The following is a 17595-nucleotide window of genomic DNA, read 5'->3' as shown; positions in this document are numbered from 1 at the left end:
TAAATTAAAATATAGCTACATCATCATTTCCTTCCATTCTCCTCCTTTCCTCCAACTCCTCCCACGCCCCGACCCTTCACACACACCCCGTCTCCCTATTAAATTCCTGGCTTTCTCTTCTTTAATTATTATAGTTATAGACCTATGCATACATACGTAAAATGCAACCTGCTGCTCCTGTCCAGTGTGGCTTGCACGGACATAATTCCAGGGCTGAACACTTGGTACTGGGTCACCAAGCAGAGGCCTCTTCCCTGGGAATAAACCACTCCCCCTACTCTCAGGATAACTTGATATTTCTCTCTGCTTTTTACTTAAGATGCATTCCAAATTCCTTGGTCTAGCACACAAAGCTTAAAAAAAAAAAAAAAATCCAGCCCCTATCTGGAACTAACAGTTCCAGATTATAATATAAATATTATATATACTATGTATTATATATAGCATATATAAATATATATAATGATTATAATCTTTTCATTTCTGCATTTATTTAGTGTCATGTCTTTCATTTCTGTGTTTAACACAGCACACTAGGTATGGTAGCCACACACCGCGTCACTGGCCGACACAATACATAGGTGTTACAGCTATGGAAACAAGGGGAAATTACCAGGGATATATTTATTTAGATGACATGCTTTTTTTGTTGTTGTTCTCATGGGATAAAATACCTGTTTCAGTAGCTAATCGACCTTCATCCACCTGCACAGTGAGCCAAGGAGACAGGGCCCTATCTCTGTCTCCCTTAGCCTCTCACACTCACTTAGGCTCTGCACTAGATAATGACAGTCTGTTCATAGGGGCTCTAGATGAAAGAAAAGGATTACTCACTCAAAATTAAAAGCCAAAATAATGAACTTAAATATAGAACTAAACCCTACTTTATGTACGATAACAAATAGCCTGAAGCAACACCGGGGGACGTTAGGCATTAATTATTTTTTAAATCATCCAATTATGCATCATTTCATGCTAATCTAAACGATGCTGTTTCTCTCTCAGCAGACACCACTCAACTCGAGACAGCCCCCATGGCCGCGTATAAAAGCTCAAAGAGCCCACAACCCGGTGACGTTCTGTTCTCCTCTGAAATTACGACTGCCCACAAGTGGGACGTTTGCCTTGGTGCCATGTCTCTCCGGTTCTCTGGCGCATCCAGGCACGTTGGCATACAGTCCGGATCCCTCAAGCCACCCGGCCCAGGCGCAGGTGCAGGTGCAGGCTTTGCTGGGAGCAGTGCAGGTGGCAGTTCGGTTACTGGCAGCGGATTGTCTTGGGCCTTAGGAGGGACACTGGGCAGTGCTCCTGGAGGCAGCCATGCCACCAGCACCCCAGGAAATGCCACCACCAGTGTTGGCTTCGCTGGAAATGAAGGAGGTCTCCTCTCTGGCAATGAGAAGGTCACCATGCAGAATCTTAACAACCGTTTGGCCTCTTACCTGGATAACGTGAAAGCGCTGGAAGAGGCAAACACTGAGCTAGAGAAAAAGATCAAAGATTGGCATGAGAAATACGGACCGGGATCTTGCCGTGGACTTGACCGTGACTACAGCAGATATCAACTGACCATCGAAGACCTTAAAAGCAAGGTAAACTCACAACCTTGAAACTAGCCAAGCATTTAAAAGTAATAACTTCCATCAAAAACACACAGAAGCACAAAAGGGAAGTGCTTTGGGCTGTTCCCTAATTTGCATTTAATTTTAATACATAATCCTTCCCATTGCTCAAAATTAGGAGCCTTGATTTGTGAATTTCAGTGTAGCTAAAGTGTTAATTCCACCATTTATTTGGAAAGACATTTACAGATAATAAATTATATTCCAAAAGTAATGCAAGTACACTTCTACTTTCTGAGGAAAATTAAATTCTAAACATTAAGCTAAGAAATTGACACAAAGGCTTAATCCTTTTTAAAATAATAAATAACAAAAGCAGTTGTTTCTGTTGAACTCCTTTTAATTTCTTCTAGATTATCTCCTCCACGGCTGCTAATGCTAATATAATTCTGCAAATTGATAATGCCAGGCTGGCTGCTGATGACTTCCGACTAAAGTAAGTGACAGATGGCAATCATGGTCCCAAAATTAAGTTCCTATCTGCTTATGTTGTTTAATTTCTTTTTCATTTTCATCTCAAGTAAAATAAATTATAAAAGAGTAAAGGAATCCAAGGGTTTTCTGTTACAAAATGAGAGTCAACTTGAGTCAGAGTGGTCCATAGTCATTACATCCAAAGAATAAACCATCGGTGTATCTCCGAGCTTGCCTAAAGTAATGCCAAGCACAAAGCAAATGTCCAGTGACTATTGTTCACTCCTTAAGAATGTTAACTTAGGGCCTGGAGGGACGGCTCAGAGGTTAAGAATACTGACTGCACTTCCAGAGGTTCAGAGTTCAATTCCCAGAAACCACATGGTAGCTCACAACCATCTGATGCCCTCTTCTGGCCTGCAGGTGTACGTGCAGGCATAATAAATAAATCTTTTTAAATTTTTTATTTAAGTAATTTATTCAGATTACATCTCAATTGTTATCCCTTCACTTGTATCTTCCCGTTCCCCCCTCGCTCCCTCTTTCATCCAATTCCCCTCCCCTAGGTCTGTGACAGAAGGGGACCTCATCCCCCACTGTAAGATCACAGCCTATCAGGTCTCTTCCTGGCAGCCTGCTTACTCTTCCTCTGTGTGTCACCAAGTCTCCCCACCAAGGGGAAGTGGTCAAATAAGGGGCACCAGAGTTCATGTCCGAGTCAGTCCCTGCTCTCCACACAATTGTGGAGAATGTGCTGTCCATTGGCTAGATCTAGATAGGGGGTCTAGGTTTACTGCGAATACGTTAACTTAGATGAGACTACAAAACAGGTGCTTTCGCTTCCTTGTGATGGGTACCAGAATGACTGTGTGTGGCTGGAACGCTGCTCACTGTCCTGCACAGAACAAGGGGCAACAGTCTTTCTGTGTACAGCTGTCTTGTTTTGTTTTTATGATACGGTCTCACTGTGTAGCCCAGCCTCGTCTAGTACCCACAATCCTCCTGCCTCAGCCTCCTGAGTTCTTGGATTACAGGTCTGGAAGACCACCCAGGGCTTTTTCTGTAACTTTTGATAATATTTAGAGTCCTGGTTTGGTTTCAGATTTCCAGCTGGCATCTGCCACTTCTTGAAGCGGCCTCTGGCTTGCAGTGAAATTCATTTAAATCCACCCCTCTCCCCCTCAAGGTATGAAAATGAGCTCACCCTTCACCAAAACGTGGAGGCAGACATCAACGGACTGCGGCGCGTCCTTGACGAGCTGACGCTCTGCAGGACGGACCAAGAGCTGCAATATGAGTCCCTGAGTGAGGAGATGACATATCTCAAAAAGAACCATGAAGAGGTAGGAGAAGTTTCTCTCCAGTCCCAAGCACAGCTCTACCCACGGAAATCTCACAGGGGGAAGGTATTGAAATCCCAGCACTAATGCGAGCTCAGGGAAGTGACGCGCACGAAGGGAGTATTGGCAGGAGAGTGACCCGAGTCAAAGCTGGGGGGGCAGGGGGGCAAGAGAAGAAATGGCAAGCACCAGGGAAGGGCTGGAAGCAGTGCAGGGACTGAAAGAAAGGGCAGCTGTGACAGCACCGAGGCTTAGGTTAAAAAGCCATGCGCACTGTGACACCCGGAGGGCACTCCCTGCATTCTCCATGGTGGGTGCTAGGAGGCTAACTGCACGTAGTTTGATTTTGACACTCCACAGCAACAAGAAGTTTTCTTCCTATGGAATCTTACATAGAACTTCGAAATACAGAAATAAATTAACAGTAGCTTTGTATAGGCAATATATATTAGGACTATACATACATATATATGTATTTTTTTTTTTTTTTTTTTTGACTGAGATGTAAATGAAATCAAAATACGATTTAAGAAACCAGAAGTAGGCCAGGCATGGTGGTACACACCTGAAATCTCAGCCCCTGGGAGATGGAGGCAGGCAGAAGTATGTGAATTGGAGGCCAGCCTGGGCTCCAGCCTGTCAGAAGCGGCTGGGGGATTAAACTGGAGGCCAGCCTGGGCTCTAGCCTGTCAGAAGCAGCTGGGGGGTTCAACTGGAGGCCAGCCTGGTCTCTAGCCTGTCAGAAGCAGCTGGGGGGTTAAACTGGAGGCCAGCCTGGGCTCCAGCCTGTCAGAAGCGGCTGGGGGGTTAAACTGGAGGCCAGCCTGGGCTCTAGCCTGTCAGAAGCGGCTGGGGGATTAAACTGGAGGCCAGCCTGGGCTACAGAGCAAGTCCTTGTCAGAAGGGGCTGGGTGGGAAGGCCCAGATCTCAACCCTCTTAACTCAACCCACATGAAAAGGCCAGCTAGTCAATGAACTGGTGTGGATCGTTGCTTTGCATGGGGATCCCCGTTCTCAGACTGTACAGACTGAGAATGCAAGCCCTTGGCAGACTCCGGACCGCCGAAGCTGGAGCATGTACCCACTGAGAACAGGCATCAGGGGTCAGGCGCCCTGTGCATCCTCCCTTCTGACCACACCCCCAGCAGGCAGCTTAGGCATGTTTCTTCTCCCCTCTGTGTTTCCATGCTCTCTTCTGTGAAGGGACCATTGCCCTCGTAAAGATGCTCAGACTTGTAGTGCATGCTCAGAGCAGTGTCCAGCATCCAATTGGCATTCAATAAATGACAGTTCTACTGTCCCTCAGGTGAAAGTTCCACAATGGCTGGGATTGGGGGTCGGGGGGGGGCTGTTACCACTCTCTAGCCCCATCAACCTGAAAGTTGAAAACTATTTCTTGAATAAACCCTCTGGTCTTTGTAATCCTTTCATATTAATTTTTTTTTTCCAAATGGTAGCTGTGGTTGTCTTTTTTTAATTATATTTTGTTTGTGGGGGGAGAACCAAGCCCATGTCATGGTATATCTGTGGTGGTCATAGTAACTTTCAGGAGCTGATTTTCTCCTTCCACCCCTGAGATCCGGGCATTGAACTCAGATTGTTTGGGCGGCAAACACCTTTACCAGTTGACCGTCTCACTTCCCACTGGTTTGCTTGGATTTGGCATAGAGGTTCAATTTTTTTTTTTTTTTTTTTTTTTTTTTTTTTTTTTTTTTTTTTTTCTTCTAAGACAGGATTTCTCTGTGTAGCCTTGGCTGTGCTGGAATTTGCTCTTAGATCACCAGGCTAGCCTTGAACTCACAGAGGTCCATCTGCCTCTGCCTCCCAAGTGCTGGGATTAAAGGGTGTGTGTCACCACCCCCCAGCTGGTGGTTCAACTTCATAATCCCAGCACTTGGGAGGCTGAGGCAGGATGGTTCTCAAGTTCAAGACCCAGCCTGGGTTACAGGGTAAATTCCAGCTTAGTCTGGGCTACAGAGTGAGACTTTGTCTCATAAAAACAAGGAAGGAAGGAACGGAGGGAGGGAGGGAGGAAGAATGGATAGAAAAGTGGATGACCAGCATGTGCACAGATTAAATAACACCCATAAATTATACATTACCCTGGGAACTTTGGGACCTCTAAAGCCTTCTCAGATGGCACGTGGACAGTCACTTGCCTTTTGCTCCAGGAAATGAAGGTTTTGCAGTGCGCAGCCGGAGGCAACGTGAACGTGGAGATGAACGCAGCCCCCGGCGTGGACCTCACGGTCCTGCTGAACAACATGCGAGCCGAATACGAGGCTCTGGCTGAGCAGAACCGCAGGGACGCCGAGGCTTGGTTCCAGGAGAAGGTGAGCAGAGCCAGACCTGTTCTGTCTATTCCACCCTAGCAGGCCAGACTGAATGTGACCCTGTGCACCCTGCCTTCCAGAGTGCCACGCTGCAGCAGCAGATCTCTAATGACTTGGGCGCAGCCGCCTCAGCCAGGACAGAGCTGACAGAGCTGAAGCGCATGCTACAGACTCTGGAGATTGAGCTACAGTCACTCTCAGCTACGGTAGGTGCTGACGCCAGGCCAAGCTTCCTGGTTCCCAAAAACCTAAGATAAGACCTTCTTTTCTTTCCGTTATAGGAAAATGCATACCGGAAGGGACTCGGGGCTGGGGAGGGGGAGACAGCAGGAACAGAATGCCAGGAGACAGAAAGAGAGGCAGTGTCTTCCTCACAGACGTCTTGACACCTCCGATTCCTTCCTGGACGACACCCAGAGTTCATTGCATTCAAAGAACCAGCCTGGTGCCAAGTTCCGCTTTGAGCATTAGTTCATCCAACCCCCACCCCCACCCCCCGCAGAGCGTGCTGGGTAGTCTTGTTCCGGTTAAAAATTAAGGGACAGTGCCAGTCACTTGTCCACACAGGCCAAGACGGGTCACATCATCATCTCCTAACACGAAGAAAAGCATTTTAAGAGAGGGCACTCAGGGCTGGAGCGATAGCTCTGCAGTTAAGAGACCTTACTCTTCCAGGGCACCCAGAGTCAATCCCCAGCACGTGTGTGGAAGCTAACAACCACCTGTAGCTCCAGCCTCAGGGTATCCTGCACCCTAGGCTGCAGACGTTTTGTACATGGAGAGCACATGTATGTGCATACATGCAGGCAAAGCACCCATACATATACAATATTCTTTTTTTTAAAAAGTACACACCAGCATGGACACTATCTGTCCCTTCACCTCCACATAGTAAAGCTCTCATCCCACAGCACACACCCCACAGAGCCTGGCATCCAGCCTCTTAGGAGCATCCGAACATCCAGGGCATTGGGAAGACTTCAGTAGTTACCATGGAAACAGCCTAGTTCTAAAACCTGCTTTCTGTCAAGACTGTGAGCTGGCAGAATCCAAAAGGCCTGACTTTGAGAACTGTGACAAGCATGTGGCCCAAGGATTTCCATATTCATAAGAGGGTTTCTCATCTTTGAGGACACTGGGGTGTCACTTGGACAAAGAAATGGCTACTGTGCAAATCAGAACAGTGAGCCGGCCACAAAGGAAACCATGGCTCAGTAGACTAGAAAGATCTTTTGATTTAGCCATCCCAAATACACAGATGTAGTGCCCTATCCCTACGTAGTAGTATTTAGACAGAAGACGTCTTCTTACCATTGGCTGAGACCCAGCTTTCCCAGCATGTCCCTCTTCTCCTCACCCTCAGCACAGCATGCTCTCTGGACCTTCCTCTGGCATACCCACTCTTCCATGAAACCATCAGAACCCCCATAATCTTCCCCTGTAGGGGTGCATTCTCCCTGTGTTTCTTAAAAAACAAACACAAAAACAAAAACAAAAAAACCAGGGTAGGAGATAATTTCTCAAATTCCTTCATCAGAATTATAAACATTTTCACACAGAAGCAATGATATCATGAAGCAATTAGATTCAAGGCTCAGATCACCTATTTCTGGGAGTAATGTTTTGGGAGTCAGGAAATAGCCCAACCCCACACGCACCACCCCCCCCAAATCCATTTAACAGCCAGCGTAACCAAATTATAGAGTAATGCTAGTAATCTAGCTTACATACCTGAGACTCTTCGGTCAGGATAAATCCTAAGTTCAGTTTCCTATAGGTAGAACACAAGTCAAGTATAGGTTGGGGGTTATCTATAGAAACAACCACATGTTTGTTTCCCGTGTTATGCAAACTTCCAAGTTCATCTGCACCTAGCTTTCCCAGTGGAATGCAGTAAAGGGAGATGCCGCATCCTGCAACTTCCCAGGGCATTAGCCACCTTATAAAGGAAGACGCTAGGGAAGTAAGGCTTCAGGGCTTTGAACTGGGGGGTACACTCCTCCCTGACATGTTGTTAGTTGTCACCTTTTCGTCCTCAATGCCATACTTCTGGTTAAATGTTTCCAGAGAGCCCAGCAGCCTCTCGGAATGCAGCAGCCAGTGTAAGTCAGTGCCCTGCCGGTCTCCTTTAGACCCACGCCTGCCTGCCCTCTAATTCCGTCACTCCTTCTTTGCAATCCTAGGATTGAGCCAAGACATCATCTATTTAGCAACACGCAAAATTATCCTTAAAATTATAATGCTGCTATCGTAAGAAAGAAGTAAGCTAGGGTGCTGGGAGTGAGCACAGTTGGTAACATGCCTGCCAGGCAAACACTATGAGATGAATTTGATCTCTAAGAAGTATGTTTTTAAAAAAAAAAAAAAAGGCCAGGCATGGTGGCATGAGCTTGTAATCCCAGTCATGGGAAGTAGAGACAGGATGATTGCTGGAGCTCACTGACCAGCCAGTCTAGCTGAAACAGTGAGCCTCGGGTTCCCTCAAAAATTAAAGATAAAAAGTAGATATCACCTGAGGAATGACACCCAAGAGTATCCTTTGGCCTACACACACACACACACACACACACACACACACACACACACACACACACACACACGAAAAGATAAAAAGAAAGCACTTAAAAATAAAATGCATTTATTATGTAAACACTTGAACTAACTGCCTCCAAAAATGCCAGACAGAGCCTTGCATCTCCTCCTAATAGAGACTTTAGTTCCTGTGACGTAAGAGCAGTAGTCATGCCACACAAGAAGAAAAGGAAAATGACAGAGTGGAAGGCACAGTAGACATTCTGAAAATGACTAATATCAGAAGTAATAACTGCCCAGACATATATATTTACACATGATAAGACAAAGAGGGAAATTACCATAATTGAAGTAGGAATCATGTGGCAGGACAAATTACAGCCTATAGGAAAAGAGAGGAAGTAGGATCCTCAAAGTAGTAGTGTGGACACGTGACCTGCGTGTTATGAGTGCGGGCCTTGAGAAGCCCATCCTGCTAAAGGACATATTCAGTCTTAACAGCCTTTAAAAGAAGACTCCAGGAAATGACAGAAAACCAAGAATGGACTAGAAAAGAAAACAAGAGCCGTGTGGGCCTAGGAATAGGGTGAAACTGGTAAGGGGTAAGATTTTGCTATAACAGGCAACCCCCAAAACAATTTTAAAATATAAATGGTCCTGTGTAGATTTCCTTACTGCGCTGTCCCCCCAAAAGTGCTTATATATACATGTCGACCTTTTAAAAACTTGTTAGCAAAATCTTACCAGTCAGCTAACTTGCAGAGGGGCAGGGTGGCTGGAGGTTGATCTCAGGGACTCATACAGTGGAAGGAAAGAACCAATTCCTACAGGGCATCCCCTGACTTCCATGTGTTTGTTATGGCAGATGCCTCTACTCCAGAGAGAGAGACAGAGACAGAGAGAGACAGAGAGACAGAGACAGAAGTAAAGGTTAAAAATAAATAGTCTCCGGGTGAGGGTAAAGATCATTGACCCCTTGTCAGGTCACCTGGTTAATGACAGGCCCCATCTCCTGTCCTATGATGGCAAGCCCCTGATTTTCCCCAGGAATAGTCCTGTAGGATGCTGAGAAGCCCGGGACTGGGCAGGGTACTCCTCTGGTGATTTCATTCCTCACTATGACCTTTGATGTGTCAGAAACACTCTCTGGAGTGCTCCCTGGCGGAGACCGAGGGCAACTACTGCTCGCAGCTGGCTCAGATCCAGGCTCAGATCAGCGCCCTGGAGGAGCAGCTGCACCAGGTGAGGACGGAGACCGAGGGCCAGAAGCTGGAACATGAGCAGCTGCTGGACATCAAGGCGCACCTGGAGAAGGAGATCGAGACCTACTGCCGCCTCATAGACGGAGACGAAAAGTAAGATCACTGCAAAGTTCCTGAAGACAGCCACGCTCTGTCCCGGAGCCTTCCACACTTTCAGCCTGCTGTTCTTCTCCCACTGGACAAATGCATGTCCTTCTGCTTCTAGAACAATCTCCTCTACATTCTGTACATCACAGCCCCTGAACAAGTCCCCAGGACACATTCTATACATATGCGTGGCTCCTAGGACAATGTATATTTTTGTATGTATCTTTCTTAAGCTAATTCATATTTCCTTAGCTTTAAATTCTTGGATTTGAAAAATCAAATAGGAGGGTCTGGGAAGATGGCTCAGTGGGTAATATGCTTGTGCCATGACAACCTGACTTTGATCCCCAGCACCTAGTCTAGCTGATATGTGAGCTATAGGCGTGATGAGAGAAAAAAATTATATATATATGAGAGGCTAGAGAGATGCCTGAGATGCTAAGAGCACTTGTTGCTCTGGCAGAGGACAGTGTTCCATTCCCAGCACCTGCACGATTCACACCAGTCAGAAACTCCAGCTCCTGGGAGACTGTTGCCTTCTTTTAGCCTCTGACGGCACTGCTAGCGTGTGGTATATATGCATACATACAGGCAAAACACTCAGACATATGGACTAAAAATAAATAAATCTCTCTTTAAAACTAAGGTTGAGAGCAATAAAGGAAGATTTCTGAAGCCAACTTATACACACCCACACTCACAAACAACTCACTCACACACACACACATATTCACATGTACACATATTTACACACACCATCGCCACCAGAAAGGAAAAAAAATCAAATGGAGATACTCCTTTGTTTTTAAATTCCTCTCTTTAGATAATATGATCCCTTCCTGCTCCTGCACACAAAAACCGAGATCTGTTGAGTTGTTATTTCTATGAAAGTTTCCTAAGTGATAGTGATAATAAACACTAATGAAAATAATAAACTTTTCTTTCTCCCAGTTCCTGCTCCAGCTCAAAGGGCTTTGAATCTGGAAGCTCAGGAAATTCACCCAAAGGTAACAAAACCCTCATTTTATTTCTATAGCAGAAAATCCCTTTACATCAATGGCAAAGTCTACAGTTAGTTTTAAGAAAAGTGCTCTGACGTGGCAATGCTCTCCAGACACCCCCCTAAATCTTATTATAAACCCGTAACTCTCCCTCCCCAATGTGAAGGACAATGGTGTCCTTCATCATGTGATCTTTGGGGGGCGGGGATGGCAGAACATGTGCACTCACCTGCGTTTTCCCCTCTAGATGTATCCAAAACCACACTGGTAAAGACAGTGGTTGAAGAAATAGACCAGCGTGGTAAGGTGCTGTCGTCGAGGATTCACTCCATCGAGGAGAAGATGTCGAAGATGAGCAATGGCAAGGCTGAGCAGAGGGTTCCCTTCTAGCTGCCCTGCGAGGGGGGAGGGGAGGATAGCGTAACTTGGGGGCGGAGCCTGCAACTTGGGGGAGGAGCCGGCACAGCTGCACTGTTCTTTATAAAGCTCAGGGCGAATGGGAACGCTTTCCGCTGTTACAGATGAATGGCCTTTGACAAAATACCCGTTTTCTTAGTGATTTTTCACTCTGGGTGTTTGTGTTCAAAAATAAAATAATTGATAGGCATACACTTCTGTTTGCTGGTAATTAATAGTGAGTTGTAATTTCTCCCCTTAGGCAGACCTTTATGGAAAACTTTTTCATTGAATTTCACTCTGGTTTTTAATAACTATCAATAAGATCACACGGCACTTAAATATTAGCTATTTGCTGGGCATAATCTTCGAATCCCACTATGTCTGCGTAAGTAAACATGAGGGACATTCAGAAAATTGCAACTGACACACTAGTGGCGAGTGGCTGGAATTTTTGTTAAGAATCTTTATCACAAGCTCACCCACTATTCCCAACTAACCAGAAAAATCTCTGGCGGCGGGGGGGAAAAAAACCCACCACAACCAAACACATGTTGATGACTTTTCCAGAACAGAGTATAGAAGTTTGGGGGGTTGTTGTTGTTTTGTTGTTGTTGTTTCCCCCCATGCAGGACCAGACAGAAGTATTTTAGGCATTGCAGATCATGGGACTATTACAACTACTCAGCTTTGTAGTTGCTGTTAACAGAAAAAGCCGAAGATTGATGGGCACAGCTCCATTCCAATAAAATGTTATTTAGGGGTGCTAAGATTTCTGAATTGCAAATAATTTAACATTCCATGAAAAGTTTACTCTTTCCATGTATTCAAGCATTTAAAATGTAAAGGCCGCGGGACTAGAGAGATGGCTCAGCAGTTAGGAGCATTGGCTGCTCTTCCCAGGGACTGGGGTTCAATGCCCAGCACACCCACAAGTGGCTCACCAACATCTGTAACTCAGCTTTCAGGGGATCTAACGTCCTCTTTGGCCTCCTTGGGTACCAGACATACATGCAGGCAAAACCTCATACGTATACAATGTAAAAGCCATTCTTACCTTGGGGTTGTACAAAACCACGTGACAGGTGGGCTTTCCATTCCTCCCCACACGAAGACTCATATTAAGGCTCAAAATCTCATGAAGCATGTGGCCTAGGTCACTGCATCCTTCTTTCTGCCTTAGCGGGGGAAAATACACCTTTTACTTCTCAAGTATCTCCTGGTTTCATTGAGAAGCTCCGGGGAAGGCGGGCATTCCACCCAACAACCGGGCAGCTCCATGGGAGTTCAAAGGAATGGAGAAAACAAAGACTTATAAATTCTCTGCCAAACTCACCACATGAAGCAAGTTCTAGAAGTCATGAGGAAATGATTTCTAAGCACATGGGGCCAGCTATATAACTTGAAAGACAATGTGAAATTAAAATGAAAGTATGAGATCCCCATGCTCAAAGCTCACAATATTGAAGGTTCTGGAACATAACGCTCTTTTAATTTCCTTCTTTTCTTTTTTGGGGGGGAGAGGGGTTGGTGTTTTGTCTTGTTTTGTTTGTCTTTTGAGACAGGGTTTTTCTGTGTAGCCCTGACTGCCCTGGAACCTTCATTGTAGACCAAGCTGGCCTCAAACTCAAGGATCTGCTTGCCTCTGCCTGTGATGGGATTAAAGGCATGCAGCACCATGCCTGGCTCTTTCAATTCCGTTCTTGATTTATCCTGAATTTTTTATGATATTGTTTTCAAAGGTTTTGTTTGTCTGTTTTTTGGTAGGATCTTCTTCTCCTTCTTCTTCTCCTCCTCCTCCTCCTTCTTCTTCTTGTACTGGCTTTTTTTTTTTTTTTTTCTAAAACAAGGTTTCTCTGTGTAGCCTTGGCTGCCCTGGACTCACTTTGTAGACCAGGCTGGCCTCAAACTCACAGAGATCCACTTGCCTCTGCCTTCCAAGTGCTGTGATTAAAGGCATGCGCCACCACGCCCAGCCCTTGTGTTGGCTTTCTTTTTAAAGGCCTTTCACTATTTAATATTCTAAATAAAGAGAAAAAATAAATTTTAAATTATTGCATATTTTACCACCTGTTTTTAGGCCGTGCAGTGCCAATTTTAAAATCAAAACACCAAAATCATATAATCTGTATACTATAGCTCACATATGCGTATGTATTTTGCTCTTACCAAACAAAGGAAACCCAAAACAACATAAACTTAACTGTTTGTATTTCACTTTGTTGCTGTTGTTTGGTTTGGTTTCAGTTTGAGTTTTTTTGTTTGTTTGTTTGTTTGTTTCATTTGGGGGGAGGTGTTGTTGTGGTGGTGGTGTGTTTGGTGTTTTGTTTTGGGTTTTGTCTAGGTTTGTTTTTAGATACAGCCTTGGTTAGCCTAGACTTCACTATGTACAGCAGACTGGACATAAACTCAAGAAAGTTCTGCCTGCTTCTGCTTCTCCGGTGTGGGAATTATAGTCAAGCCTCACCACACCCAGCTATGGACTTCAAACAAGTTCATATATACTGAATTTTTCAGTCATTCCATGAATGACATTTGAAGCAAATTCTGGCTTGCATGGGAAGTCTGGTTTCCTGGGATTGCCAGAGGCCAGCTTGCTTCACCTCGGAGACTATATCCCAAACACTTACCTACCTCAGGTATGGCCGGACTTCCATCATTGTCAACCAGAATGCAGTGCGCGGGGGCGTTGCCTACGCTTTGTGCTGCAGAGGCAGTATAAACCACTGCAGACGAGTGGTTCAAATACTCCCCTGCACACCCGCGTGAAGCGTGGTCCGAAAAGCACAAGTTAGAAGTCGTAAACTACTGATTATTTCACATTAGCAACAGAGAGTGCTGAACCAAATACAGAACTCTCCCAACAGAGTTTTTATGTCTGGAGCCCTCGAAGAAACGCCTTCCTTGTGGGTATGCTCAGAGGCCGTCATCTTTGAAGACGCTGCCTGCTGGGAATTCCCTTTATGTAGGAAGCCTCAGCGAGTACAGGGGTGCATTCTGGGGTCAGAGTGCTGTTGGCACAGAAGGACTCAAAGGAAAGCAAAACCCTCTAACTCTGCACCCTTTGCTGAAGAAATAACCCAGAATCCCCAGGTTCTATTCATAACACAACAGAGAGAGAATCAAAGCCCCGCCCCCCCCCACACACACACACACCCGTGAGTTTCCTTTAAGTTCTGTTGTGTTCACAAGGTTGAAGGAAACACTCCGTGCTCCGACTTTAGACTCCTGAATCTGTTCTTCCTAGAAAATGGCTGTGCCATTCAGTTCTGTGGTTTCCTGTGCGCCACAGAAATTAGGGCACCTGGACTCTTGAGGAAGTCCCGCTAATGAACATGCACTCACCTCCGGTCCCTGAAGGTCCACTTCTTCCTGTAGTGGGTCTGTGTACCTCAAGGTTCTGAAGAACCAATACCCATCTGAAGGAGAAGGAATATGACCCATTCTGCTTGGATAGTTAGTTGGTTGATTGGGGTGGGGGGTGATTTTTTGGGAGGAGGAGTTGCTGCTGCTGCTGCTGCTGCTGCTGTTAAGACAAGATCTCGTTGTGTACCCCAGGCCTGCCCGCAACTTACTGTATAACCCTAGGCTGGCCTCAAACTCATAGCAATGCCCCTGCCTCAATACTGGGGAATAAAAGGAATGAACTATCACATCTGGCTTTCAGCAGCTTGTTGCTAACAATGGAAACCACAGCAGTCCAAGGTGTGTGGGAGCCCTTTGCAGGAAGGAAATTACCGCTGGTTTCCTGTAGGTAGCTCCCAAGGGGCATTCTATGCTATTTAATATGCTCAGGAGCCTCGGTTGGCGATACTTTTGAGACTGCGTGCTTGCAGAATATAATCTTCCTCTGGATCCTGGTTCTCCCTGGACTTCACATTTCTCTAACTTTTTTCTGTCACTTTTAATACACTTTAGGTGATTTTGAAGTGGTAGATGACATCTTAATCTGTTTGCCTGCACAAAATATTTTCATTTTATACAGGAATACCATCCGTTTCCACATTGTCTTATTCGTCTGTATTAACATTTTGTGGGATTTTTTTTACCTCACTTGGTTTCTTTTGCTCATTTTTTTCCAGGCAACTTTTCCTTATTTTCTAAAATGAGGTACAATTCCAAATGACTTTTCTAACTTCTCAGAGTTCTCTTTTCTCTGGCTTAGATATAGGATTTGAAATTGTTGGCCTTGGGGTTGGAGAGGTGGCTCAGTGGTTTTTGGGTTTTGTTTGCTTGGCTAGTTGGGTTTTTTTTTTTTTCATGTGTTTGTTTTGGGTGTTTTGGTTTGGTTTTTGGGGTTTTCAAGATGGGGTTTCTCTTTGTGTGTGGTCTTGTTTGTCCTGGGAACTCGCTCAATAGACCAGGCTGGCTTCAAACCCAGAGATCACCTGCCTCTGCCTCCTGAGTGCTGGGACTAAAGGTGTGCACCACCACTGCCCAGCATGGCTCAGTGGTTCAAAACACATACTATTCCTCCAGAGGGCAAACGCCCATTCAAACCACCACAGACGACTAAAGAACGTGATAGTGGAGTGTTGCTCATCCATAAATAAAAATCACGTCATTAGCATAAACATGGATGGAACTTGAATCATTATGTTAAGCAAAAAATACAAAAACAAAAGGATCACGGATTCAGAAAGACAAATAGTGTATGTTTCATCATATGCAGAAAGAGGAGGGCTATGTGATGGAAAGATGGGTCCTGTTGGAGGGCCCAGCTGTTTGAAGTTGCTGTCCTCCTGGTCCAGATAGCCTTTCTAAGCTCCGAGCTAGATGGAGGAGTCCCTCTCCCCAGCAGGGCCTCCCACTCTCTGCCTGACCTCACCTGGAGAACGTCTTTAGGCACAGATGCCTCTAAGCATTTCTGATATATGGCCTTTGGCACAGTTCCCTGCTAGCTCTTCCCTTCCCGAGTCTATAGGATAATTAGGTACTGTGCCCCACCCCCTACCCCAACCCCTTGGCTGCCCTGGACTCTTCTTTGTAGACCAGGCTGGCCTTGAACTCACAGAGATCCTCCTGCCTCTGCCTCCCAAGTGCTGGGATTAAAAACCTGTGCCACCTTGCCAGGCTCACAACCAGCTTTTTTTAAAAAGAACAATGCTTTTTTTTAAAAGACACTGCTAGGGAGAATAGAGGTCTGTGAACCACAGGTAATGAGTGGGAACGCATGCTAACCTGACCTACTAAGGGCCCAACAGGTGCCAAAGCTCTATAGGTTGGAAAGACCCTCAGTGAGCTAGCAGAATGGCTTGGGTGGGGTTAATGACAGCAAGATGCAAACTGAGACGCCCCAAGCATCCTTTATTTTTATTTTTTATTATTAATATTTTTATTTTTTACATATACATTTATATTATTATACATACACACAATAAACTACCTACAGCAAGAAGAACCATGAAACAATCAGGAATTATATAAATGTTACACTCTTAGTGTTTGGTCTACTCTCTTATTTAAATAATTTATTCAAATTACATCTCAATTGTTATCTCCGCACTTGTATCTTCCCGTTTTTCCCTTCCCTCCCTCTTTTACCCTATTCTTGTCCCCTAGGCCTGTGACAGAAGGGGACCTCCTCTCCCCCACCCTGCCATCATGTGATCACAATCTATCAGGTGTCATCCAGATAGCCTGCTGACCCTTCCTCTGAGTGCCACCAGGCCTCCCCACCAAGGGGAAGTGGTCAAGTAGGAGGCATCAGAGTTCATGTCAAGAGTCAGTCTCCACTCTCCACATAACTGTAGAGAACGCGCTGTCCATTGGCTAGATCTTAATAGGGTTAGTTATATTTTTCATGAATTTTTCATATTTGCTTGGTTGTGTGTGTATACATATGTATATGTAAGTGAATGCATATATGTAAAAGAGAGTATGCAGGTGCCATGGCACATGTGTAAGTGTCAGAGGACAACTTTGGGTTTCAGTCCATCAGTCCTATCTGGGTTGAGTCAGGATTTCTTTGTTGCTGTGATACAGCACATACCAGGATAGTTGGCCCAAGAGCTGATGGGATTTTTCTGTCTCCTGCACCATGCCCTACTATGAATACTGAAATTATAGATATTCTCTCTCTCTCTCTCTCTCTCTCTCTCTCTCTCTCTCTCTCTCTTTCTCTCTCTCTCTTTCCCTCCCTCCCTCCCTCTCTTTCAAAGTCCTTGAAAATTTACAAGGTAGATGGTCCTAAAAGGATCCAAAGGGCAGCAGGCTGGACCTGCCAAAGATGGTACATCAAAATTTGGGGTGGACCAAGGAGGCAGAAACAGATTTCTGTGAATTTGAAGTCAGCCTAGTTCACACTGTGAGTTCCAGGCCATCTGGGGCTAAACAGTGAGAGCCTATATAGATGGAGCTGGGGGGAAAAAATCTAGGGCTTACAGTTTTTCAGTTTAGAAGTTTGAGGGCTTGGGCTTGGGTTGGGGAGAAATTTTCACACAGGCACGTATCTAATGATCCCTCTTAGCATCCCATCCCACTCAAACCCTTCTCTTTCCCAACAAGTCTCCCTCCAAGTTCAGTGTCTCGTGTGTGTGTGTGTGTGTGTGTGTGTGTGTGTGTGTGTGTGTGTGTGTGTAAGAGAAAGGCAGAGACAGAGAGACCCA

The 17595-nt window shown here is 45.4% G+C and overlaps 1 protein-coding gene across 1 annotated transcript; it reads left to right on the top strand.

Annotated features, from left to right (window-relative positions):
• Positions 1 to 1125: 1125 nt before the first annotated feature.
• LOC127200339 (keratin, type I cytoskeletal 28) lies at positions 1126 to 11001 on the top strand. Its single transcript, XM_051158524.1, has 8 exons — positions 1126 to 1592; positions 1976 to 2058; positions 3223 to 3379; positions 5548 to 5709; positions 5790 to 5915; positions 9379 to 9596; positions 10542 to 10597; positions 10839 to 11001. Exons 1-8 carry the CDS (start codon positions 1134 to 1136, stop codon positions 10979 to 10981), a joined length of 1404 nt encoding a protein of 467 aa, XP_051014481.1. The 5' UTR covers positions 1126 to 1133; the 3' UTR covers positions 10982 to 11001.
• The last annotated feature ends 6594 nt before the right edge of the window (positions 11002 to 17595 follow it).

The sequence above is a fragment of the Acomys russatus genome, chromosome 16 (assembly GCF_903995435.1).
Source record: "Acomys russatus chromosome 16, mAcoRus1.1, whole genome shotgun sequence".
NCBI classification, from domain to species: Eukaryota; Metazoa; Chordata; class Mammalia; order Rodentia; family Muridae; genus Acomys; species Acomys russatus.
The sequence above is the reverse complement of the archived record's forward strand: the minus strand, read 5'-3'. Positions and strand labels throughout refer to the sequence as shown.